Below are 27,227 nucleotides of genomic sequence, written 5' to 3' on the forward strand. Positions count from 1 at the left end.
TTTATTTTGCCAAAGGTTCTTCATCAGACATCTAGGAGGAAGATCTTTGACAATGTTTAGCATTACAGGCATCAAAGGGAAGACTTGGAGCAATGCTAAAAGCCTTTCATTCCTCTGAATCCTTGGAATTAAGCTATTTAAAAAAAGTTAAAGAAAAAAGAGCCGTGGAATTCAATCCCGAGCTTGCCACAAACACTCTGCTGGCAATCCTACCCCAACTATTTGGGTTTACTGCTGAATAACAGCAGCCTTGATTTTCATTATTCCGGTAATTTGTGTGTCTTTTTTTTAATAAACTTTTTAAAAGCTTCGGGGTGCTCCGTAACGCAAGCAAAAAGATGTCTATTCAAAGAGACAGTGAAAAGAGCAGAGTTTGGGTACAAGCTGTGCCCAGACAAAAACCCAGGAAGCCTCCAGGTGATGAGCTGAGGGCTGTCTAGAGCACTCAGGCCTGGCCTGAGTTCTGCCGGGGAGCAATGGGAAGCCTCTCCTGGGTGCAGTGGAAGCAAACTGGGACAGGGCTGAGCTCCTCTGAAACCCCGACTTCAGGGACAACAACCCCAAAAGCGGAACGCGAGCACGGTCGTGTTGCTAAAATACATTCAACCAATTGCTTTGGAGGTCATGGATGTATTTTGGAAATTGCTTTCCTCTCACATTGCTTTATATTCTGACTCCACTGATCAGGCTCTGCTGAAATTGGAAGTACACGGATTGCTGCAAGGAGTAGAAGTACCAGGAGTTACAGAGCTCATAGCTGAATGTATGAAATCAGTTGTAGCCGGCTGCTAATTTAATTTCACGGTGGGAATTCATCATTCACAAATCCTAAAAGTTACTGCATTATTTTGCCAGTCCTAATTAAGCTTTTGGGGGTGATTATACATATTGTCACGCCTATTTCGTGCTGTTATTGCTTATTAATCTTCTTTCTTTATTTTCTTGGAAATCTGAACTATCCCGATCAATACAGAAAAACAAGACCTGGCAGTTCTGCTCCTCTAGGAACAAATTCCTTTAAAACTCAAGCCATCAGAAGTGGAGGCAAAAGCCTGGGAGAGAAGGAACCCTTGATCCAAGATTAAATAACAGCCCTGCTTGACATTTAAATCTGTTACTGGCAAGCACTGCATTCTGCTACAGTCTAAATACCCTACTTTGCCATCCCCAGCCCAGAAAATCAGTGAATGAGAAAAATAAATAAATAACGCAATGAGAGTCTTTCCTTACAACTCGGAAAAGATGTGGTCGATCTCAGGCCGAGGGCAGAGGTTGTTTAAGAACACTCTGTACACTTCTGGCGTGAAGTCGTCTTGAGGGATTGAATCGTTCTGTGAAATGGGGAAAAAAACAGTGAAAGAGAGATACAGCACTTTTATATGTTCTCTGCAAACAGATCACTCACTTCTTGGCTGCTTTTGATTTCCTTCCCGCACCCTAGAGGAGCCCAGATTCTGCAGGATTATAAGTTCCCCCGAATCACAGAGCAGCTTAGAGTACATCTTTAAAAAACCCCGTACAAACGCATCTATTAGCTTCCGTGAGGCACAGTTATCTCATTCTCTGAGCACCTGTGAGGGAGGAGGAAGGGCCGTCTCCCCATCTAACCCCCTCACCTACAGCAGAAACAGGGGCATCAGCGCTGATGGCGCCTCTGAGCTCACCCTCAGAGGTGCTGAGCCTGTGTTTCTGAGTGAGCAGAACAGCAGTGTCACAGGGGATGAGGATGTCACTCATCTTTCCAAAGCTGTCATACAGCTAGGGAATAAACTGGGTCACTGTGTCATTACCAATACACTTGTTCCCTGACAGCAGCAGTGATTTTACCTTTTCCTTCCTGCAGATACATGTTCAAGATGCCACAATTCTGGGCAAGACTCAAGCAGCACAGCTTTTTCCATCCATCTTTGTCCTAAACACTCAGCGTAACACATTTGGCAATCAGATTTCTTTTAGAGAAATTGATAAAAATGCTCTCCTGCAGGAGACTTGACAGTATTTTTTTTTTCTTACGTTTTATACAGTTTAGAGCGATTTAAATTTAGTCCAACTTCTAGACGACAATTCTGTCACCCTCACCACATTTTTCTCTGAAAAAATCAAATTACTGGAGGCAATTACTGTACTGGGTAAGTCCTTTGCATGAAGCTTAAGGTCCCTCATCCAAAGCTGTGACATGTGCTCCCTGGGAGCACCACAGGATGCCTGTCCATGCTCCAAAATGCAGTGAACTAGAGGAGGAGAATGGTAACTTGGGCACAGAGCTGTTTGCTTGGCAGGCTGTGGGAACCTGGCTGTCTGGGAAGCGAGCTGCTGCTGGGGCAATCAGTGCTGGTATTTATTCTGCCTGTTTAGCACCGTCGCCAAGGGAACCGGAAGCATCCGTTCAAGGCTTTGTCAGACACGAGGAAACTTTTCTATATTTTTCCTGCTTTAGGTTACAATAAAAAAACGATACCGCAGGCGTCGCTTTGTCTCCTTTCATCTGACACCCGCAGAGGCTCAGGAGGGTTTTATTCCGTTTCTGGCCACAAGAGCAGATTGACCAATCTGGGCTGCTCCTCTGCTCTGCCTGGATCACCATCTCCAGGCTCCATTCTAAGGTGACCCCATCAGGCCCTTGTGCCCTCCTTTTTTTTGGCAGACTGCGAGTTGCTGCAGGGTGAACTGGTTCAAAACTTACCCTGCCAAAACCTCCCTGTGTGTTTTAGATGGGATCAATCCCTGAGCCAGGCAACTCGCCAGTGGCACTACTGCCCAGTCCATTGCAAGGGTGGAGGCAGAAGTGGGAGAGCTGAGGGTAGAGGATGAAAAGAGCTCCTTTCAGTGAGGGCTGCCAGTGGCACTGAACCTGCACCCATGGCACTGATAAATTCAAGCCGTGGAGCTCTCAGTGCCGACACCTGTGTTTTCCTTAAGTCTGGGATTCTCAAAGTTTGGGAATTGTCTTGTTTGAGTTAGCACCCTGCCCTCCCCTGCTTGGAACTCCTGTCCAGTAGGGTGCTGCTCCTCAGCCAAGGGCTTTTCAATGTTTCTTTAATTACCACAGAACTACAGTCCCCCATCAAGCTACTGGTTTTTTTCTTTACAAGGGATTTGAAGGTGCTCAGCTGAACAAATGTGGATCTCTTCCAACGACCAGCTGGAGAGATTAATTAACTCAATTAATAGACATCGGTTTGCCTCCCCGTGTCTCCAAACACCCACTCCAAAGAAAATAAGCAACACGAGCCTTCAGGCATGAGTACACAAAACTTTTTAATAGGTATTTCCTACCAGTGTCATAATCAGTGGGCTACAAAACACAAATGTCTAGATGGGAGACGAAAGCCACCTCAGGCACCACGTCACACAACTATCTATGGCTTCCCAAAGCCTGTCTGCCCAAAGGGATTAAAATACACTGCCCCCTTACTCAGCCTGGTCTGAGCCATCCCCGTTTCAGAGGAACCACCCACACACCTTATGGGCTCATCTCTTTTCTGACACCAATGAACGAGGCACAAACCTTCTGTACCACACGAGAGCATCCCTTGTTTCTGGCTTGGCTTAATACTGGCATTCAATTTTATTCCCTGATTAGACTCTCTACTAATTTCAAGCACTGCTGATTTATGATTTGCCTGGTAACCTACCTGCTTTTTATAACATCTGTATCCAGTCTGTTACGTATTTGGCAGCATAAGAGCTAATTCAGATTATTTGCACAGACTGGACTCAAGAGTTGGTTATTTTATTTTAACAGTCAAGCTCACTGGTGCTTCATTGTGAACCTCCACATTAGCTAGAAGGCAAAAACCACTCCACAGCCAAAAGGCCAGCCAAAATAAAGCTCTTCAAGTTCTATTTAAGGCACCTTTAATCAAAGCAAACAAAAATATCCTACAAGAAAAAAAAAACAAACAAAAAACCCAAACCAAAACCAAAAAAACCATCAAACAGAAAACCAAACAAAACCATTTCCAAAAGGGAGCCAAGATGTCAAAAAACCAAAACGACAACACAGGTGAATCAGATGGCAAACCCAGAAATTCACTGGGCCATTTTAAAACTTTGTTCAAACGTTTATTTAAAGATCCATTTGCTTTCAGATCTGCTGGATGATGAGGGTTCCAAAAATCAGGGCTGGATCCTTCAAGACTCTACACAGGCCAGTTCTGACCCAGAAAGAGAAAAATTAATAAAGTCATGCTTTGGAAAAGAGCTTGACTTGAGGTCCACGGGTCATCCCACTGTGATCATGCTCTGCTGCTCGGCTGAACCAGGGCTGCAGTGCTCAGCACTGCAGTGAATCCATCCCTTGTTAAGGTCCTTGAATTCAAAATAAAGGATTTATTTTCAGCAATTCCAAGGATCCTCTCCGGTGCTATTCCTCAGGATGAAAACAACTATCCAGGCAATGAGAACTCTTCCTCCTTATGCACTAAATGCAGAGCCTGCACATTGTGCCACAGGGTCTCCTGGCAAACACACACACACAGGGAATTCCCTGGAGAGTGGGGCTGATGGATGGGGATATTTGTCCTGTCGCAGCAAAGTCCACACAGGGACACCGTCCCCTGGCACCTGTGCCCAGATCACTGCAAAAGGCAGATGAGGGACTGCCCCAGGCTTGAAGATTCAATCCTAAATTCCAAGAGCTGCAGCCAAACACCATGTGAAGCTCCTGGCTAAGGAGCTCCATATCTTCCCAGAGCGATGAGAGGTGTGGAAACTCAGGGAGAAAATCCATGAGGCATGAGTATGAAGAACCAAAGAGCCTAAACTGCGAATGTCCAGGAGAGACTTTCATGAATTCTCTGAATAATTTGGTGCTATTTTGCTGAGCAAGACTCCCTGATATTCATGTCTTGCACGCTGCTGGAGTCTTACCCTTCCAAGGCTTTATGAGAACACCATTTGTCCTGCAGCACAATAGGGCAGAAAAGCTGGAAGCTGGAGCTAAGAATTTCATTTGTTCAAATAAACAGGAACACAAAGGAAAAGAGCTGTAGTTGAAGTTCCGCTTTTCTTCTATTCCGTTACCTCCATGAGATCTAGCTTTGCCCTTCTACAATATTTTTGCAAGATGATAAACAGAGTTTTCTTTGGTGCACGCAGCGCATTTCTCTTTTGTCCCAAGCAAAGAAAGGATCTACTTTATACTCTGAATGATTTCCAAGATGGTATCCCAGCAACAAGCATCCAGCAGCGTGTATGTAAAACTGGCTCTACTTAGATAAATAGCAGAAAAAGGCTGCAGTTTCTTCCAAAGACCCAAATGATATTTAAATTTTCTTTTCAGAGACACGTAGTAAATGGAAGAAATAAATCAGCTGATTCAGAAATCAGCAGCATCTCAGAGATTCTTTTTTTTTTGCAAACTTTGTCTTGTTTGCTATCAATTAAATGGAAACTCATCTTTAAAACTATTCTCTCCACATTTCTAAGCTCACAATATTACTTTAGATAAGGCTTTTATAGTATTTTATACCTACTTTGCTGACATTTCTTGGAATTTTATTGAACTGAGCTCCCAAACCTATGAAGGAAGGTCTCACTGTAAGGGGTGCCTGAGCTTTGGCTGGTGAAGTTCTTCTGGAGCTGGAATAGGCTCTATTGAACCACTGGGGGAGCAAACATTCAGGAAACTCACAGCACAGAGTTTTGTGTATGTCCAGGGATCAAGAGATGCAGGCTCTCCTCTGCTAAAGAATGGTTCTGCCCCACCTCTTGGACCCCTGAACGAAGGAATTATTCTGCAAGAAACTTTCCTGGGATTAAAACCCATCTTGGAGAAGGGGAGGTGGGACCAGATGTCCCACTGTGGTCCCTCCCAGCCTTACCCAATCTGTGATTCTGTGTCTGCAGCGTTAACTGGAATCACCTGCTTGAGCTCAGTTCCTTCTGAAAAAAGCCTTCTTGAGGGCAAGGCACCACCCTGGAAATACTCTGGGCTGAGGGGAGCTCTTGGATTAGCAGGATGCAATGGCTGCATCCCCCTGCAGCGTTAACAGCTCCCACACCACAGCATTTCCTTCATGCACCTTTTGGATAAGCCAGGGTGGGTTTAGGCTGCCCCGTATCTCCAGCTATAGATCACACCTCAGGCTAGCACTGCTCTGAAACCATGCCTTGGAAATTGTGCTACAGCCACCTATTCTTAAAATGCCCTCACAGGATTCCTCCAGGACAGGTCACACAAACTCTGCCCTTTCTTTGAATCCTTTTAGGCTTCTTCCAGGTGCTCCTGACCCTAAACAACTTCAAATCAAAGGTACACAGGTGGGTGTATCAGCAACTTCTATGTGGGAAAAGCCAGAGCTGCTGCTGAGGACCCATCCAGCAGGCTCAGCCACGGACAAACTCAGAAGAGAGGAAACAGCAGCAGAACCAAGCAATGCTGACGTGAATAAGTGCAGGAGCTTACCCTGGAAGAGGGAAGGTTACAGGCTTCTAACGCGGTCTCTACCCGTTTTCGGTCGGAGGAGAACAAACGGTATATGCTGCAAAGTGAGGACAAAACAGAGGGGTGTGGGTTAAAGGCCTGCCTTGATGGCCCATGTGGCTCAAAGACTGAAGATCTCTTAGCAGCCTGTTACATCTTTAGCTATTTATTTCCCTTCGCTGGCTGCTCAGTAGCAGAGGGGAGCTCAACAGTGTTCAGTTTTAACTCTACCCCACAGCAGCCCCTATCACAGCAGGCATTTATTTCAGCTATCACTGGTCTCTTCATACCCCAGTGACGTGTAATTTGAATCTGTTTATTTTCACATGTCCCTGAGATAAAGAAATTATGCTGCTTTTATTTTTTTTATTATTAATTTTCTCAAGTGGAAAGAACCAGGGCAGAGAGGCAGAATGTCTGCGCCCAAAGGGCATTTGAATAGAGGCATCCCAAGTATCACTGGCCACTCTGCTATAAACAGAGGGTAAAACGATTCTTCTAGGCACAGGGGTCCCATGCTCATCCCAAACACATATTCACACCCCAAAGTCAGCAGAGAGCACAAGGTAAGGAAGGGGAACTGCACTTACTTCTTCAGAGGAATGCGGCCCTCTGGAGTCACCTGCAGCTTGAGTTTCGTGTAGCTGAGGAGAGAAAAGCACCCTGCTTTATTTTCACACCATTTTCAAGGACCTCTCCACCAACCCTCTAGCTCTGGACTAGTGCTCTGATCATGTGGCAAGTTCCACTCAGCTCTTTATCCCAGTATGAAAACACGTTGGGAAATCATTATTGACCAAAAACCTTCAACTGTCTGTCCTGAGATAACTGTAAATGAGCTTTGCAGTAACATCATCTGGTGAAAAAAGTGACAACACTCAAATATTTACGTGGAATTTTTTTTTTTTTTTGGTTAAAAAACTCAGCTTTTTCACTTTACTCTGGTCTGCCAAAAGAAGAAGAAACCGCATGGTTCTAATAAACTTTCCTTTTCTTCCCAAGAGAAAATGCCATTAGCAACCACTTCAAAAACAAAGTGCATGCTAAAACAAGGATAACTGGGGTAGGAACATTTCCACAAATCCTTGACTCCCCACATTTATCTTCTGGAAACTGAAGCCTTTTGTGCTACTGTGCCACCAAGCAAAACTCCCAGCACTGAGGGAGATTAAAACAAAAAAAATCACAGTAGTTTTTTTAAAAAAGGAAGCTTCTTTTATTTTGCCTTCTATTTTTTTTAAATTTTGACTATATTTTGGTCACATTGGGTGTTTTCCTCTACAACCAAGGAAGTCAGAAATAACAGATGATGGGGAAAAGCTTCTCACGCTCTTCATTATTGCACTTCCAATGCTCCAAGGAACTGAATGTCATAAAGAAAAAACCCTTCATTCTGCTCTAACGCAATTTGGTTTTCTCTTTCAACAAAAGGGTTCTGATAGGACTCCAACTAACCCTTTGCTTAGAACACTAATTATAATGGGGAAATAATTTAGTCTTTAAAGTCATAGATTTCTTAAGTGACTGATTTGGCATCTGTGCAGAGGAGCTGGGAAACCTTACAGTTTCCAAGTGATTTATTAATTAGCGGAAAAAGACACAGGGATGCCATGCTTGCCTGCTACTGAATCTACGTAGCGTGTCCAGTGACTTCATCTTTAATTAATACGGCTTGAAAAACTGCCAAAGAACAGCTCCAGACAAGGAGCTCTGCTGTACTGTGTGATGACACATTTCTCCTCTGATTCGGGTAGGAGAAGGCCCATTAGCTACAGCCCCAACCCTCCGCACTGCAGACCTGCCAGCAGAGCCCACTGGGCACCTGGGGATTTCAGGGGCAAGGAAATTGCAGAACCAAATCGCTCTTGAAACTCATCTCCAGTCTACGGAGCTGCAAGAAGTCACCAGCTCAGGTTGAGCACATTCCCCGCTGCCAACATGCAGGGCCAAGAGGAAATGTTAAATGTTCCCATCCATTTGGGGTTTTGTTTGCCTAATACATCCCTGCTGTCCCAACACACCATCATCAGACACAATGCTGTAGCTCCAGCAACATCCACCCTTCAGAGCTGCTTCAGGAATTTCTGTGGACTCCAGCTGCACCACAACAAACACCATGAGGAGGAAACACACACCCCACAGATGCACATCCCTCCTTCCCAGAACAGGCACCTGTGATTCTGTGGGATTAAAGTTAAGCACTCGGGAACATTCTGGCTCTGGGTGCAGCTAATGAAAGTAGCCATTAACAGCCTCAAAGAGCCCAGGAAAAGGGGAGGTAAACTTCGGAGGGCGGGAAGTTTTAGGAATGTGAGTTCAGTATTTAGCTGGACTGAGCCCCTGCCTGCGAGCAGGAAAAGGTGTCTGGGGGAGACACCAAGCTGACTTTAAGCAGCTAACTCACAGGCTGGGGAAGGTGCACGCCCTCTTTTAGAACCCCAAAAGGCCAGTGAGTACCCCAGTTCAACACCAGCACTTTCTGGCAGGCTTTGCCACGCTGTTCTCAAAGCTCTGATTTACACAAAACTGCCTCAGCCCATGCGCGTCTCATCAGCTGAGAACTGCTAACGTCAGGTTTAGCTCTCTTCCCTTTTAGGTGTGTATTTCACTCCAAACGTTCTCATAAAGCTTTTTTACTTCGTGGAAAGCAACTCAGAATCTGCCCACTCTGCCAAGCAATCCAGAGGAATGAATTCTCTTTGGACCACATGGAAACCAGAGAGATTGGACTGAGGAGAAGGGACTTCTGGCATTTCTCTGTTTTGTTATTAATAAAAGACAAAAAGGAAAACACCCCAGAAGCAAGACAGTCCAGAATATTCTTTCTTTTTAAACGGAGACATTCAGCCTAGAGCTGAAGCTGCAACTGTACAAGGGGCAGGGAACATCCAATTCTGATTTTTTTCTGCAATGATTTATTAGTTTGCAAGGAAAACCCTAAAAAGGATTTTTGTTTAGATGACTTCTAGATAACAGGCTTTTTAGACCCATCCGAACAAGGACCTGTGTTTACAGAAGTGACAAGCCACCAGAGCAGAAACAATAGATGACAAGGTGAGTAAGAAGCATGGAGGAAAATGACGCAGAGGGAAGAGCAACACCCACAGGGTGACACACGAGGGCCACTTACGCTTTTTCCAGAAACGCGTCCCTTGACATGTTCTGTGCCAGCAAATTTGTTGCCAAACTGAACACTTCATCTGACCATTCCTATGGAAGACAAAAAGTGAATAAATAAATGAGGCTCAGTTTAGATGTTTACTGACACAATGCAAAATATTTGTGAAAATTATGCTCTCAAAAAAAGGGCCTAATTAAAGCCTGAACTTGATTTTTCCAATTACAGCTTCTCTCCTCATCTGTGAGACCTGATTTTCTCACGCTGCAAAAAACCATTGAGACTGTTACAAATTAAAGTCCTGACTCTATCCAAGATCTTACCAGCCAACATAAGAAACAAGCTTAAAAAAAACCCAACCAGCAGAAATATACAGGAACACATTTCAATGACTCTGATGTGCAAGGAAGATGCAACTCCAAAGAACTCCTTCCCCCTGACTGTACATCCTTACACTGTGGTCCTATCCCTCACTAAATGCTTTTCCCTCTTCCCCACGTAGGGAAGAAATGCCACAGAATCATGGAATGGTTTGGGTTGGAAGGGATGTCAAAGGGGATCCAGATTCAACCCCCTGCCATGGGCAGGGATACCTTCCCCTAGACCAGGTTGCTCCACGTTGCTCAAGTCCTTCCCTTGCATCCCTGACCTTTCCCAGGTTCCCTGCACGGCTGATCCATGATTATTAACTGAGCTCTAAACTCTCAGAGTTTGTCCTGCTCTCCTCCCTTGCAGGTCTCTCCCACAGCTTTTCATTGACAGCTTCAGCGCATTTTTCCATTCTAACCTGGTGCTTATTCACAACCTTTAATTGCAAACCTTTTTAATCACAACTGTGGTTTGGCATTGGCTTCATTTCACCCCATTAAAAGAAAGGGAAGAAAACAAGCAACGCCTGTGCGAACAATGTGATTTTTTGTTGTTGTTTTAGTTGACAAAGCTTTCAGAGCTTTAAAGTTATGTTTCCTTTCATAACAGTCCAAGTCCAAAAATCCCACCGCTACACTCTTTGGGAGGTGATCCCTTCTGTTCTGTCTTTCTTTTTCTTGAGAAAAAATACATCCAAAAAAAAAGAAAAGGAGGATTCCATTGGGACAAAAATGGATAGGCATGGGAAGTGTCAGTGACTCAGTGACTTCCAATGAAACAAATGTTCTTATGTCACTTTGGAGCTTAAGAGCTTCTTTTACCTAAAATGTCTCATTTTTCCACTCGACCAGGTGATTGATTTGAGAACTTGGGGGTTTTTTCCATCTTTTTTATATGCTAAGGTTTTTCCCCTGATGTTATCGGACCTTGTTCCTGAAACTGGTCTCGCACGGCTGCTCCCAAGGAGGAGCAGATAAGGCTGCCTGTGTGCCCAGTGTTTTAGTGGCCTTTGATGTCCTCCAGCTCTCAGATCCTGAAGCCCATCCCATTTACCACCTCACCCTGAGATAACACCTCTCCTGTGCTTCTGGAAGAGAAACCTTCTTTCCTCAGACACAGATTTGTCCTGGAGTCAAATCAGTGCTGCTCACACAGTCCTCCCCTCCACCTTCTTGTGACCACTGCCGATTTTCCTTCTTTAATTGTTTTTTCCTTCTTAGGTCTTGTTTGAATAAACTAGGGCTGTGGGGAAGCAGAGGAGGAGGAATCGGGTTTGTTAGCAACACAACTGCTCTGCTGTGACTCTTGGAACAGAGAGCGTATTAAGTGCAGCATCTGTTTTTCTTCTTGGCAACTCATTTTTCCAGGCTCAAAATAGGCTCATCTTGTAAACACTGCTTTGTTTAGGCACTAATAATAGCTGCTCAAACTTCCCCCTGTGACACTAACAGCCACAGAGATTAACAGCAACACAAAATACTATTTGGAAATTGAAAATACACTGGCTTTTAACAGATCTTGATAGACAGTTTTCATCTCCCTGCTTCTGCTAGGCTTAAAGCTGAAATATTTTGTATAAAACAGAAGTAAGGCGCTTCAAGAGTATCCCACACCCCCAGCTCTTCCTTTTCTTCGTCCAAATGCTTTTTGACCGGAATGTAAGGGGAACTCACTTATTATGTGCCTGTCACACACATTATTTATACAAGCAGTCTTGCCATTTGTTCCATTTTGTTCCTTTGCCGGCTTTTCCTGGCCCTCCAAAGCAATCCCCTCGCTCTTGCCAGCCATTCTGAGGGCTGCCTGCGGGCTGAGCCATTGCTAACCAGGTCACAAGCAACACTTGCTCGTTGTCTCTCCCTTTTCAAGGTTCAGCCATCCCAGAGCCGCAGCCAAAAAGCCAAGATCAGAGACTGTGCCGAGGGTCGCAGCATCTTCCCAGCCGCTGATCTGAACCCTTGGCAGGAGGGGGAACAACAGCTTTGAGGACAGAGCTTAAAAGAATAAAGAGGTGCTTGGGACTGCCTTTGAGAGGCTCTCACCAACCAAGCAGAGAGCCAAGGTGTGCCTGGCTGCTGCAGCTATCAAACGGCTCCATTTCCCCGTGTTTGCTGCATGGCAGAGAGCAGAGCCCACACGCCAACTCTGTACCAGAGACGCCGGCAGGCAGCGCCCAGGGAGAGCACTCCAAGGGATGGAAAGCTGTTCTGTGTGCAGGGAAAACAGCCAGCTGTGGGAAGGTTACAGCAGCCCCTGGATCGCCACGGGCGCTGCAGCCTCTGTACAGAGGCGATACCACCGGAAAATATAAATCTGGGCTTTTTGAAACAGAAATGAAGCAGTGCCAACAAGCCCAGCTCTGATCCCTTCTGGGAGTGGAAGGACCTGGCCTTCTGATTTTCAACTCCAAGCAAGTCACATCCATCATGATAAGAGCTTCCTGAACTTGATCCCCTCCTGGCTCTGTCCTGTCACACCAGTTCATCTTCCATCACTCGTGTGAACTTTGCTGACGAATAATTCAGCTGTTCTGTGCTTTGACAGGTAGCACGTGAGCAGAGCTTGTTTGGAAATGTGCTGCTCAGTGAAGTAATCTCTCTTCCACTGCATGCATCAGGATACCATAAGACATTCAGTGCAACAGGAGAGATGAGACCTTTTTCATAAGAAAAGGCAGCGCAGAGCCTTGAAAACACTTCCTTCAAATCAGGCCTGGCTATGTGTGAAGGCAATGTTCCTCGCACATTTCTTTTTGGTGGGAGGTTAACAAAGCAAGCTGCTGAAATTCTACACTTTCAGAATTTCATTTAAAAAAAAAAACCCATATCAAATGGACGTGAATTTTATGTGGCTTGCTTTAGCATTTTATTCTACTGATCAAGCTCTTACATACACTGAAGAAGCTAGGAAAATAAAGATGTATGCTGGAAAGAACAGTATAGCGTGACTTGTGAATCATCCTTGATGACATCATTTTACTTACGGAGGAATTCATCAGCTCTTAGTGATGCCTTTTACCCAAAGCTCATCAAACTGAGGAGAAAGAGATTTCCTTAGGCTCTGGACAGGGGCTTGCATGGCCACAATTGGCAGCGCAGAAAGAAGAGAGCAGGCATGAGAGGCACCAAAGGGAGCGAGAGGAAAGAGATGGGAAAAACGAGATGTTCCCTTTGGAATCTGCTGGATTTGGGAAGAAAATGAACTATTCTAGAGCAGACAGAGGTTGATGAGCTGGACTCCTCCATGGTGGGAATGGAGACAGGCAAAAGAAGCATTTACTCAGAAGAGGGTTTGAGAATTAAACGTCTGCTGCTTCTGCAGCAATCTGTGGATGCTCCCAAATAAATCCTACCCCAGACAGGCATTCTCAAATGAAAATAAGCAAGCGCTCTCTCAGTGCTGCTCCTCTCGCCCACCGGGACACACCTTCCTGCCTGCTCTTTAGACCAGTGCCTAAAGAATTTCAAGTTGCATTCTTTGAACAAACCAGCTGCCCTTCAGCTCAGCATGATGTGTTTTAAACATCAGTTATTTTCTCCTGGAGGAATGAACATAAACCAGCACGCTGACATTTCTATTTAGTGCACCTGGGGCAAGCTGAATAACCCGAGACTTGCATTTTCCTCATTTTCCCATAACTTGGCCAGTGGATGTGACAAGCAGAGGTTCTGGCAGAAAAGGCAGCCCTCTGCAAAAGGGAGAAAATTCTATAATGGAATAATTTTAACTGCTTCTTTAAGACCACTGCAGTTTACTTTGCCTTTCTCCTCAAGTGATGTCTGGTCAACACTTGCCACACAACTTGAAAAACAAGGCATCACTAATGAAGGGTTAACCCAAAAATATCCATGCACTGAAAAGGGAAGGTGGGAGAGATTTCTATCGACACTTGGTTTCCCTGGAACATCAGAAGGGTCAAAATTTGCAAGTGTGGTGCTGAAAACGTCTTGTACTGACATTCCTCCCCAGAGCACCCTGAAGAGATGATTTGTGCCTGATGTACTTATTTATTACAACTTCTCTGAGTCACTGCATGGGGCTTCAAAGACAATAAAGAGCAAATTCTGTGTTCTGGTTCATATAAAGTTGGTAAACAGGTTAAAAAGGGAGGAATCTTTAGGTGCATTCAACAGTGATCAAAACTATTTTGATTCAAACAATCAGGATATTTAACATGACCTCAAAGCATACACAGTTAATCTGCAATGTCTTAAAAACTGCATCCCCAGGCCATAGTGCCCAAATGATCAAATATTAATTTATTTGCTCTATTGCATTTACAAATAAAAGGAAGACTCAGATTCTTAGTTATTCAGATGGTAGGAGTTACTCGAGATTTAGAGCAGCCAAGCTTTTACAAAACGTTATTTTATCCACTGTACTTTAAGGTTCCATTATCAAACAGAAAATTGCCCTAAAATACCCATTTCTGTGCTGTTTTAGCAAATAGATTATGGCTCACTGACTGCTGGCTAGACAGGTAAGTGAAAAAGAAGGACATAAGCTTCTGATTTGGGTGATTATCCCTGCTCCTTGATAAGGGACAGCAATTTCTGCTGGTAAAGATTTAGCATGCCTTTTCATTTTCCACCATAAACATAGCTCCTTTTTTTTTTTTTTTTCCCTGAAGAGTTACTTCAGTTGCTTTCATTTCTGCAGCATTAAGATTTCTCACCCTGTAGAAGAACTCTGCATTTTCAAGCCTGAGAACAGCACAGCTCTCAGCTGTTCACGGACCACCACAAACTCTTTCTGTTTCTATTCTTCTATGTCAAAGAGAAATTGGAAATCACGTTTTTGCCAGCTGGCTAAAGAAGATTAGCAGAAATAGGAATCTGGCAAGCAAAAATGTGCCCTCCTCGCTGAAGGCTTTCATCCCATGACCTTTCTGCACCTGGTCTAACAATCCCTGTTGCCTGTGAGGCGACAAAATAACTCCTTGCTGTAGTTAAATCACGGCAGGCTGCAGAGAACCTCTTTTTAGCAAAACCTAGTGAACTCCAGGATGTAAAAACGCTCTGTGGAAAGTGTTCTGTGCATGGATGTCTGGAGGCTGGGATCGGAGCGTACCCATATGAGTGGAAGTGGAAAGAGGAGAAGCTTTGGAATGTCTGCTTGAAATAGATAAAGCAGAAGTTCCCAGTTCATTAAACAGAGCTGAACTGCAGAGTAATTGGAAGGAGGAGGAAAAAAAACAAACCCAAATGTACTAATATCAGTGTAGTTTTATTTTGTAGGTTGGACAGAGGAAACTGATGGACCTTCATGGAAAAAGTACTTTTTTAAGGCAATGATGTTGATTATAAGCCTTATCAAGGGCTCTCAATGGGCAAAATGTGCTGCTACTACTGAAATATTGATGTGTGTTTGGGGAGCAACAGTGTGACATCCCATTCCTGAGTTAAAATTTGTTTGTAGCACTATTTTCACTTGTGATTATTTGGGCTTTCCGAGCAACATTCCAACATGAGCACACTTACCAGGGGGCATAAATCTTGCTGAAATGAACTCCTTGAAAAAAACAAAACAAACCAAAACAAAAAAAGATTGCACATTTCTTCTTGGGAACTGAGCGGCACAGCTCCAGGATAGAACCGTGCTCCATTTCATAGCAATTCCCACTTTTAGCTCATTTATCCAGATCTCAAAACACCACTCCCAAAACCTGAATTTGATATGACAGATCTTCACCTATCAGGTGTGTTACCTTTGCTATATCATCTTGGAATGCCACCAGGTTCAAGTAGGATATGTTGACCAGGTCTGGGCCATACACAACAGTTATCATCCGACTTTCCAGCCGACCTCCCGCGTTCCCAGCATCCAGCAGCTCGCGCAGCTTCGGATCCTGCGGGTGAAAGAACGATGAACTCATTACAAACTTTTCCCAAATACATGGCACCAGAAGAGGTGCAAAAATTCCAAAGTCTTCCATTTTGAAAATCTGGGATATTTTGAACATCTGAAACATGTTGGCACGAGGTTCTGATCTGGTTAATGACTCATTCAAATGCTGAAAGTTATTAACCCAGAACGAAAAGGAAATCACTGCTGTAAATCCTGCAAAGCCTTTGAGCTCTGTCTTGGTGCTGTGCAGACTCTGAGCTGTCCAGCTGATGGCTGCACATTCCTATTTTCAGTTATTTTGCCACAGAAGTGAAGTAAACACATACTGTGTTGCTTGTCAGAAAAACACAATCTGTCCAAAGGCTACTGTCCTCAGCAGAGAGATTCCCTGCGATTTTAATGGGTTTTAGATAAAACTGAAAATGAGAACTAAGTTTTTCCTAAGGAATTAAGAAGACTTCTGGAATTAACTTTCTTAAACTCTATGAAATTAATAACGGAATTTTAGCACTGCCCTCGTCTTTCTTCCTCACGTTAACAGGTCATGTATTTTTAAAATTATTAGTTATATTCCATTTATATTTAGCTTTTAGCCCCTTTTTGTCCCCCAGTTTGTATCCAGTACAGAATAATAGAGAATCATTTAGGTTGGAAAAGACCTTTAAGAGCATCTAGTCCAGCTATTCCTCCTGTTCTGCCAAAGCCACCACTAAGACATGTCACCAAATGCCACAGCCACACATCTGTTAAACCCCTCCAGGGATGGTGACTCAACCCCTTCCGAGAGCACCTTGTTCCAGCCTCCACAGAGGCGTGACTCCCTGACACTTCCGTGAAGGAAAGGCACATTGAATGATTTTTATCAGCTATTAATAGCCTCAACCTCAGCTTCACTGGCAACCCAAGTGTGTGAGTAAAAACCTCTGGTTATTTGGTGACTCTCCTCGTTTCCATTAGGCTGCACCATTTCCAAGAAACGCACTCAGTGTGTTTGAAACTAAGAAAACAGGTCCTTGGCCTCCTGGTGAAGTTTATAAAGACAGATGAAAAGCTGCCCTGCGGGATTGGATTCAGTCCTTTGGAAAGGGCCCCTACAATGTGGAAGCTCAGGTTTCCTAGAAGGCAAGACTGTTCAGTCTCCTTCCAAAACGAAGAAACGGCCAGCGAATAGAATCCCTGTGGGATGACAGATGCTGTGTAGGGATCAAGTTATTTCAAAACTGACACAATAAATGTGCCGCACTTTAAATTTCAGTCTCCCGTGAACCTTCTCCCCACACTGTCTGCATATGTTCAGCTTGTGGCATTCTTAATATTTAATAACTCTTTGAATAAGAACCTAAATTTTCACCAACTGATACCAATTAAATTTAATACAACAAGGTTAAGATGATAAAAAGGGCCATTTTTCATGGATCTTGCAGGAAATCCTGTACCAACAAGACATCAATCTCAAGGGTATCTCCAGACTGATATCATATCTTGGAGGCAATGAAGCTGTGTGTGTGTTCACCAAACACTTCACCAGATTTAGGAAAACATTTTTGGAGCATGAGGTAGAAACTGAAAAGAAAGTACAAGGCTGTCTATCATAAATGCTGAGTGTCTTTAAATACTGGGTATGATGCCAAGTGTTACAGGAGAACAGACAGAATAATCCTATTTAAGGGCTCGGTAAATTGTGAATATCATTGTGCTCTGAGACAAAGATGGTTTCGTGGGTAAACAAGTTAATCACAGCCTTTCACTGGAGAGAAAAACAGCAGAGGGATACAAAAATAGTAGTTGTGTTTCAGAGATGAGGATTCAAAGGAGAAAGACAAAGAAATGGTATCATTTAGATCTGGGAGAAGAGCTAGAGAAATGCCCTGCAGTTGCTAAGTCAGTCATGGTGTATTACTAGATGGGTCCCTTTCTCTTTTATTTACAGGCTGGATGTTTCAAAGCTTTGTTTTATGTCTCTGGGAGATGAGAATCCATCTCCTTTTTACCCTCTACCGTTTCAACCTCCAAATCAGACAGATAAATGCCTCTGCTCAAGGGCCTGTCTGGGAATAGCATCATTCTTCGTGGGCTCAGACAGAGTGGGATTGTCTATCTGCTTTCACTCCCTTTCACATCATTGTCATTCCTCTCTCCCTCTCCCTGGCTGGACCTCCTGCTCGCAGTTTCTCTCCGGATGATGAACTGCAATCGTAGCAACAAAAGAAGAGAGAAGATAACCTTTTCCTTTCGTATTTACACTCGGCCAAGGGATGTCTCAGTGATGAATCACACTCCAGTTAGACTAAGATATGCATTAGCCACGCACCACAGAATGAAAAAAAAAAAAAAAAGAAACACATTTGAAAGGAGATGGTTTTTCCAAGCAAATTCATCAAAAGAGAAATTATCTGGCACTGGCTCGGTTTCTACAAGTGCGAAGTGAGCGGCAAATCAGGCAACGTCAGTGTCAATTTGGTTCTCCAAATCAAAGGTTTTTTTCACCAGGTTTTACAGGCAAGCAGTCTGACAGACCATCTTCTTTGGGTTGCTGTGTCGGAACGGCTAAAACGTTGAATTCCTCTGTCCTGTTTACGGCTTGTCTAGCAAAGTTTGATGCACACATTCCATTACAGCAGTGCATTATCCAGCCACCACCCAGCACCTGTTAATAAAGGGAATATTCCACAGGCCCCGGGCTGTTCTCAGTGCAACCTATGTGCTCCACAGACTTCAAATACATATTTTAATAACTGGTTTGTAATGGTTTTTTGGGTGGTTTTTTTAGAAGTTTGTATTTTTAAGTTCAGTATAAGAGAGTAATTTTGATGCTAACATGATTCGCACCCTTGCTGACCCCTGCCATGGGTGTAGTTGCCCTTTTGGGGTGACGGATGCACTTGTCAGCGACAACCTCACCCTTAGCTGATGATTTAGGTCATAATTAGTGCTTGGATCTGAAGTTCTCAGACACCAAAGCCCACTACCACCAGCTCCCACACTCCTCATGCACAGCTCTGCTCCCTCGGTACCGCCCTTCACTGCAAACAGTGCAAAGGAGATGAGCAAAATATCCTTTATCAACATCTTGAAGACTATTAGTGCTCTATGAATCAAAGCCCTTCTGAAAATGTCAGCAGGTTTTCCTGTGGAGATGGCAGGAAAGCACATGGGGGGGGGAGAGGAGGAAACCAAACCAAGCAGCAAGACCAAATTTAGCTTTTTTTAAATGTAAATTGGCTTGTTCTGATTTTGATAAATCCATTTCAGGGAATGACACTGAAAAGCCTGCTGCTGGTTGAAGCTGTGCTCCATACACTGGCACACAAGCGGACAGACTGGTTTTCAGGATAAGCTCTTTGCAAGACTGGGGCCTAATTCGTAACATATGGAGCTCTTTGACAGACATTCAGAAGAATGACACCTATTTAATATTGATTACAGCCACTTTTGGAACACCTGAGCTACTGAAGTTTGGGAGCACGCCCGTGGGACGGCCAGTAAACAGCAGCCATTGGCAATACCCACGTAACTCATCCAAGTTCCCTTTGTAACTCAGTATTTTAAGTCTTTGATGCTTCTTTTTGCCTTCCCCAATCAAAAAGCCCAGGGACCAGCTTGGTTTTCCCCTTCCATTCGAGTCTGGTAGAGCTTCAGCTCTTCAGGAGCTGCCTGAAGACTGCCCCAGAAATAGGTCAGGAAAAGCAGTGTTTGGATGGGACACTGCTTAAATTCCCAGAGAGAGATGGAATTTGTGAGCAGGCAAATACGGAGGAGGTGGTAAGGATGGTGTTGGCACCACAAAGACCTTCAGAATCTATCAGAAATCAAATTAGTCATGTCAAGTTGAGGCTAAGCTTGGTCAGAAGATTATCTGCTCATTGAAAAAAAACCTTCCCTATTTGGTTGTGCTGTCTTGGGAAACCTACCAAAGAAAATATACCTTAAATCAATGGGAAATAAAGAGAGAATGGAGAAAAAAATTAACCAGAAACATTAAAAAAAATTAAATAAAAGCTTCTGGAAGTCCTACCATTTTCATGAACAAATGCAAAATAACGACTTTTTGTTAGAAACCAGGGTCCTGTAGACAGAGGGATAAAAATAGATTTCAATCAGACTGCCCAAACTTTCTCCTGCTGTATTTCCTTTTCACTGGAAATCATAAGAACAACATGAACTTGGAGAGGCACCTCAGCCGCATTACAATCCCTGCTTTTCACTGTGACGGCTGTTATTAAAATGCAGGTCTTAACCCTGACATCCCAATTAGTGTGTGCTCTGCCCAGCACAGCAAATGCCATAATATCTTTCATTAGTATCACCAGCTCTTTAAACTTCTTTTTTTTTTTTTCCTTCTGAAAACCTGCAACACCATCTGTGTGTGGAAACGTTCTGGGTTTTTTTCATACGCAGTCATAGAAGGCTGTCAGGAGTTTCTGTGGCACTCAAATGCTGATTTCAACACACCAGGGAGCAGCAGGTCAGCCCCCTTTGCTTACTGGTGCTTCCCAAAGCTGCAGCACCATCTCAGAGAGCAGCTTCGGATCCCTTTAAAAAGGAATGGAATCCGTCCAACGCTGAAGATTTTCCTGGGGTTTGATACTTACAGAGATAATGTCACGGCCAAACAGGGTGATTATCAAGAGAATCAGAACTCCTTGGGTTGCTGGAGCAGGTGTGCAATGATGTATTGGGAATTTTCAATGAAAACATTAATTTACACAGCAAAAACTCTCAAAACTATTTTACAGAGCTATGGGGTACTTCAGAATTCTCTACGCTGTAACTATTGTAGTCTTTACTGCTACCTGTAGCTATCATGATCCCAAATCATTGTATTTATGTTCTGATAACTTCAGAAGGCATTTGAAACAAAAATGGCACAGACTTTCGTCTTCGTTTTCTGCTCATCAAAGTGAGATTTCCAAGCATTCAAAGGTGCATTTATATTTTCCTGGCTCTTTATATATCCCAGAAGAGGGAATACAGGAGAGGAAAGAAGCATAATTAGCTAGCTACATATTCAAGGAGTTTTCCAGGAAACACTCGAGTTTGAGGCTTAAATTAAACAAAGAACCTTGCTAATTTATGACTTTATATTGTGACTCCATTGAAGGCAGGACTCCCACAGATTTTCTACAAATGGAAGAATGTCTTGTCTTCAAGAATTCCTTATCACAGAGTGTTTATCAACAAAAATGTATATACACGCATATATAGAGAGAGCATGGATATCTCATATATCTGACACAGATTTCAAAACATCAGCTCTTAACACTTTAAGACTCAAGTAAGTTGCTGCTTTAGGGGCAGTAAAATAGGAAATAACAAGGGATTCCTAAAATCAGACCACTTTACCCCTGTGGCTGGCTAAGGACTTCAGCGGAGTTCCCAAGCCCCGGCTCTGCTACAGTGACCCAACCGAACTCCTCAGTGCAAGGTGCCCAGCACAGAACACCAACTAATGATAGGAATTGCTTTCTCAGGCTCTCAAAATTATTTTGTACCACCTGTGGCACCTGAAGCACACAGCTCTGGTCTGCCAGACTTCTCAGGTCCATGTTGATACCTAAGAGTTGCTTCTCATCTCTGTGTCTGCGCCAGGCTGACCCTCAGAAACAGAATGTCCTTTTTCACTGGCTGAAATTCAGGGCTAACAATCCCCACACAGATTTCACAGCGGGTTCAAATACTCTTTGTGTCACACATCACTAAGAACTTCCCATCAAGTGCATCGACAGACTCGTTCTTCCAAGAAATCTTTCTTCTCTCCCTCCTTTGCTGAGACCAAAGTCGAAACTCTCAAGTTCATCTTTCAGCAATCCCTCTCACTGATTAGGGAGAATGTCCATACTTGGGAATCACATCTGCAAAACTCAGTGACAGGATTTTGTCTGTCTTAACGACAGTCATGTGAAATGAATATACTCCAATTACTACATCAAAGATTTTCAAAACAGTGCTGTCCAAACTCTCTTTCATTACACAGAACACACAAGCTTTATAGCTAAATGGATTTATTTGCATCAAGTTATCTTTACCAAAACTGCTGTCATTAAACCAGAAATCTATTTAGCCTAATAAACATTGCAGTATGGTTTTAATACAAATAATGCCTTCACACCTCTCAGAAAAGAGTATCAGATCAAGATATAACCACAATATTTGCAAATAAATTTCTCCTCCTTTCTAAGGTTTCAGAATGGATTCCAAATTTGGCATGATATCACCATAGCTACCTATGCACAGAAACAGAGCCAGAATCTTGTTTAAACACCCAAGTCATCCAGACATCATTTCTGTGCAAACCAAGTCAGTGTGCACAAAACAAGAGGAAGTTTCTTGAAAAAATAATCTCAGTCATCTAAGCTGGTCTCAATTTGACCATCTGCTCAGTTAACACAGCGGAATACTTCTGCCATATAACACAGCATGAGGTAAAAGGAGGCAGAAATGCTTTAGTCAGTCCCTAGGGAAGGAGATCCAAGGCATCCACTGACTCCTATTGATCTGGTACATGCAGCAATCCCAAATCCCTCAGATGCAACTAAAATCCGAGAGCTGTTCTTCCCACAGATATTATCAGGGAGGACAGGATGCCATAAATCACACCTCAAACGGCCACTGCTGATTAACCTTCTCTCTGAAACACCTAGCCCAGAACAAGGGCTGTTTTCCTAAAATAGCTTTATCCAATTCCACACTTGAAGTAGGAACATCGATGCATCAAGTTTACCAGGACCGGGTTACGAAGAAGAGTGAAGACACTTCTTTTTCTGTCACGTACAACTTCTGAGGAAGAAAGAGCATGTGCCAGCTTAACACACATTTTTCTTTGGCAAGGGAATAAGAGGGAAGCCAATCTCTGCCCGTACAAATAAACTTTGGAAAAGGGAGGACTGTGTCAATAGGCATTTCCAAACGCTAATTCTAACTGCGAGCTCTAAAAACGCAGGATGAATTCACGCTGACCTTCTACAATACCCACGTTGCAAGACACGGGTTATTTAAAAACACAAAACGTGATAAATCAGTATTTTTATAACATTTAAGGACATTCCCCCCACAAAACCATCCAGTCCTATGTCAGCCACCACATCAGGAGGCCAGGATGCATCCTTTGGAAGCTCACAGGCCACACCAAGCCGGAGGAAGCAGCTCCTGGGCTGCACAGCCAGGCTGACAGGTCTCTTTTACCCGACAGTTTTCAACGACACCAAGAGTTCCGTAGCAGATGTGCTGCAGAAGTTTACTGGGGACAGCACTACAAATTCACTGATGGTTATTCAGTGCTAGTTTTGGTGAAGATAATACTTAGAGTACAAAATCAGATTGATTTCTGGGGGAAAGAGAGAGAGACCCAAATGATATCTACGGCATACACAGTGAAATCAGGATTTTATCTGAAATACAAAGAGAATTAATTGCATGTGCTGAGGAAAAGCCCAGGGAGAAAACCAGGGCCACCTCATTCCTCTTTTTCTGACCTTTCTCATAGTTCAAGTGATCCGAATCCAGCTTCGCTGGGTCTCTCATGCTTTCATGACAGAACATTAAGCAAATATTCAGCCTGGATTTTATTTTTCTTTTTTTTTAGTTTTCCATCCTAACGTTCATATTTCTCAAGATGTTGTTTTCTAGGTTCATGGTATTTGAGTTTTAAACTGTTTGCAAGACTGTGTGTTCTAACAAAAAACAAGTGACAGTATAAACCATCTAAGTAGAATCAGACCAAATGTGGTGTTTTTCAGTGCTTTTGGATGTGGTTGTGATTAACGCGAAAAAACTTTCCATCTGACAGGGTAAATCTTAAATTATTCGACAACTCTAAAAAGGCGAAACACCAAGCAGCTACAACCATTCACAGCCTTCCTCTAGGTGTTTTCTAACTCACTAACATTTTTTTTACCGATTTTTATCAGCTGCAGATGGCTCATTATTTTAAAGATGACCTTTAAACACACACACTTCCCTTCCCTGCTTTTCCTTCCTCAAAATTCCGTGAGTTTTTCTTCAATTTAATTTTAAAGGGAGAGATGAACAGACAGTGGCGAAAAGAAACTCATCTCCTTTTCGTGTCACTTTTATGAATTCATTTTCTTTGGTCTGTGTGAGACTATTGAAAAACCTATAAAAAGTCTTTAAATGAAATGATTTCTACAGCAACTTGCACAGCACCTAAGGGCAGGAATAGCTGGAACAGCAGCTTAATTTTCACTTATCTATAAATCTCACACGCATTGTTCTTCCAATTCGGAATTGCTCTGTAGAGTTATTTTAATAGGGTTACCTCAGAGGTTGAAGTACAATCAGCTCCTCATTTATCTGCCATTTGTAAAAATTTGAGATGCCTGAAATGAGCTGAATGAGAGGTATTGTGGGAATCCCACCACGCTGCTGTGGAGTGCTCCATGAGGGCTGCAGGACAATCACTTGCATTTTAATGCGTTATTTTGGTTTTTAGCTGGTGGAAATGTGCACGTCCAGACGGTCTGAAATGCTGAACGCACCAGCTACCCACCCCACACAAACAGAACGGATCAAACACGGAAAGCCAGAATTGAAAACATCTGACTAACGAGCTGCTTATTATTGCAACATTTCAGACACACTCATCAGCAGAGAAAAAAAAAAAAACAAAAAAACCCACAACCAACCGAACAAAACAAAAAACAAACGCAAAAACTAACAAACACAAACAAACAAACAAAAAAAATCCCGCAAGAAAAGAGCCTGTGTGCCATGCCAGCAATATTTTGTTTTCTCTTGCCTGAGACACACACTTTGGTGCCCTGTTTTCCAAATTACAGTCATGTGGGATGCTTAATGCTAAAGGTTTCAATTTACCTGATTTTAATTACTGTAAACACTCACTGTTCCCATTACCTTTAAGTATTTAATTCTAGGAAACTCATTTGCAGTGTAGGGAAGAAAAATAAACCATTTCAATGATGATGCAACGAGAGTGGAAATTGTTTCCTTCTCGGGCTGTAGCAAATAGTCAGCTCCTGCAAATCCGCCCATGAGCTCAGAACAGGCTCCTAATGGCACATCTAATTAATGACTGATGGCTAATGACAAGTTGCCTTGCACTGTCACATGTCATAAATTCTGCGCTGCACCTTAGTTCATCCAAGTCAGAAGCAGAAATGCACGTGGACACTTGACACCTACAAATTGGTGCCAAATCAGCCAGCACAGATGAACTTACTCCCTGCGGATCTTGATGGAGTTGTCCTCGTTCCTGGTGACAACATAGCTCGATGGGAATTGCTGCCACGGTTACCACAAAGTCAAGGGACTTGACTCTGAAAATCCACAAAATTATCTAAAAATTACATGGCAAAAATCACATGGCAGATGCCACTGCCTAGGAGGGCAAAATTAATAGAGGAAAAGTACCGTAGAATAAAAAAAAAAAATTTAAGAGTCCTTTTAAAAACTTGGCTTCAATTTACTCCAGAGAGGAGGATTTTCTCCAAACATATTTTAACTTTTAAAATAAGTATCTAACAGAAGAGAAATAGGTTCCTGGTTTAGAAGACAACATGACTACTGAAGAAAAAAAAAAAAAAGAAGTATAATCTACAAGGAGTATGAGTAAGAACCACAAATATGTTTTTCTGGCTGAGGAGAGAGAAACAACAGTGAATAAATGCAGAAACTGGATTTGGGTGGTTTAATGAGAGATTAATTTCACCACCTGTGAGAGTACAGGAAACATGTTCAGTCAGTGCTAAGAAAAGGACATCCAAACACTGATGTTCTCTGGCAAGCAGCTGTGGAGAGGAATCCTTCAAGGGATGCCACGGACATTATTTTAAGGCAATGATTTTGTACTCCACGGTTTTGAGAACTAATCGGGGAAGGGAATACAAAAAGGGTGGCTGGAACAGTTTTAAATCAAGCTACAAGAAGACAACACATCAACTCAGAGAACAGTGCTGACCAAAATCCTGAGTGTCACCTATTTGTGAGCAGCCAAACATGAGAATACCAAGACATGGAAGAGGGAAAATCAGTGCAAGCAGAAAATGATGGAAATGGTCCCAAAAAATCCAGATGCAAACTTCTGAGTGAGCAGCTTTGGGCACCTGATCTATTCACATGTGTTCTGCAGCCAAAATTCACTCATAAATACATGTTTCTGCCTATACATCTGCAGACACAGAGCATCAAGACAACTGCACCAAACTCAGTCCTTCAAACTTCTCCATTTTTATCAGTTTTCCTCATGGTTCATAGGGAAAGCAGCAGGGAGCTGTTGCTCCTTAAAAAGCAGACATGTCTCAGTGAACACTTCTGCATCCCTGATACCCATGGATGGCTCTTTTCCACAGCAGAAATAATTAAACTTTGGGAAAGTGCAAGGAGAAAAGGATATTTTTCACATCCATCTACTGTGAAGAGCACTTGCTAACACTTCATATGAAGTTCCGAGTTATACACCAATGCACTGCAGAATCTGGAAAATACGAAAGCTAAAACTTGAGGTATCACCTCAATTCAAAGAGGTTCACCTGGACTTACAGGAGTTGAGAAAGGGTAAAAATTGGCAGAGGAAGTTTGACCGTCAATAATTGTTTTTAAAGCTCCTTGTACAAGTCATGGCAGCCTGCAGAGAATTCAGTTTCTTACACTTAGAAGGTAGATGAGCACTCCTCTTCCTAACTTCACTTGCTAAGTGCCAGACAGACTTCCCAGTTATCCAAGAATTTAATGAACTAAATCCAGCTATTTAAGGCTGTTTCATCTAGATAAGAAGCTTTCCAACTTGAAGGATAAAACAGCCTTGAAGGCAATGGAAAATAAACCACACTTTGATGTGTATAAACTACCCAAGCAGTTCATTTTCAATCATAAAAGTAAAATTTTAGCTGGGGGATGTGGAGTAAATAGGTTTGGCAGGAGAAAGGAGACCAGAGAGGAGTAGAGGAGCCTGCAAAAGTCCCGCACAAACTCCAGGCCACACTTTGTGCTCCCCCCTTTGCTGTACTTCCCAAGGATCCCCAGTGGAGCACTTGACCGAGCAAAGCTATTGACCAAAATATTTCTGAAAGGTTACAAAGTCCAATGTTCTTTGAAAAGGGAATTAAAAATATTTTGTGCGCAGAAGATTATGGCACTGAGGGTACACTTCCTCCAGTTGGATCCCTTCCAGTACATCCTTGGGAAAACAAATAGTTGTAATAGTGCAATTTGGAAAGGGATATTCTGCAAATATGAGAATATTCTCAATGTCACTTCCCCAGAACAACATCATTGGACTCTGGGTTTTTAATAGAGAAGCATTAATACCTTGCTGTTCTAGAGCTCTTTTCTACCCCCCATCCCTTAACAGGAAATAAGGAGACAAACAAAACCTGGACATCTCTTGTGATAAGAGCGGTGAAAAATCCTGAATTTCGGTGTCTTTACTTCCTCCCTCTGTAAACTGAGATTTTTCTCTCTTTTGCTTCTCTACAATCTACTGAATTTCAT

General features: G+C 43.0%; 1 protein-coding gene across 2 annotated transcripts in view; it reads right to left on the bottom strand.

Annotated features, from left to right (window-relative positions):
- The window catches only part of PLCB1 (phospholipase C beta 1), a 337,454-nt gene that overhangs the window by 121,474 nt on the left and 188,753 nt on the right, over positions 1–27,227 (bottom strand). For both annotated transcript variants that reach the window (XM_066177846.1, XM_066177847.1), the window contains exons 4-8: positions 15,622–15,762; positions 9,558–9,637; positions 7,018–7,071; positions 6,410–6,485; positions 1,231–1,331 (exon numbers count right to left, since the gene is read on the bottom strand). In XM_066177846.1, coding sequence (XP_066033943.1) covers positions 1,231–1,331; positions 6,410–6,485; positions 7,018–7,071; positions 9,558–9,637; positions 15,622–15,762 — 452 coding nt within the window. The remainder of the gene's footprint in view (positions 1–1,230; positions 1,332–6,409; positions 6,486–7,017; positions 7,072–9,557; positions 9,638–15,621; positions 15,763–27,227) is intronic.

This window comes from Chamaea fasciata, unplaced genomic scaffold, assembly GCF_029207755.1.
Source record: "Chamaea fasciata isolate MVZ Bird 193981 ecotype frontalis unplaced genomic scaffold, bChaFas1.0.hap1 SCAF_3, whole genome shotgun sequence".
NCBI classification, from domain to species: domain Eukaryota; kingdom Metazoa; phylum Chordata; class Aves; order Passeriformes; family Sylviidae; genus Chamaea; species Chamaea fasciata.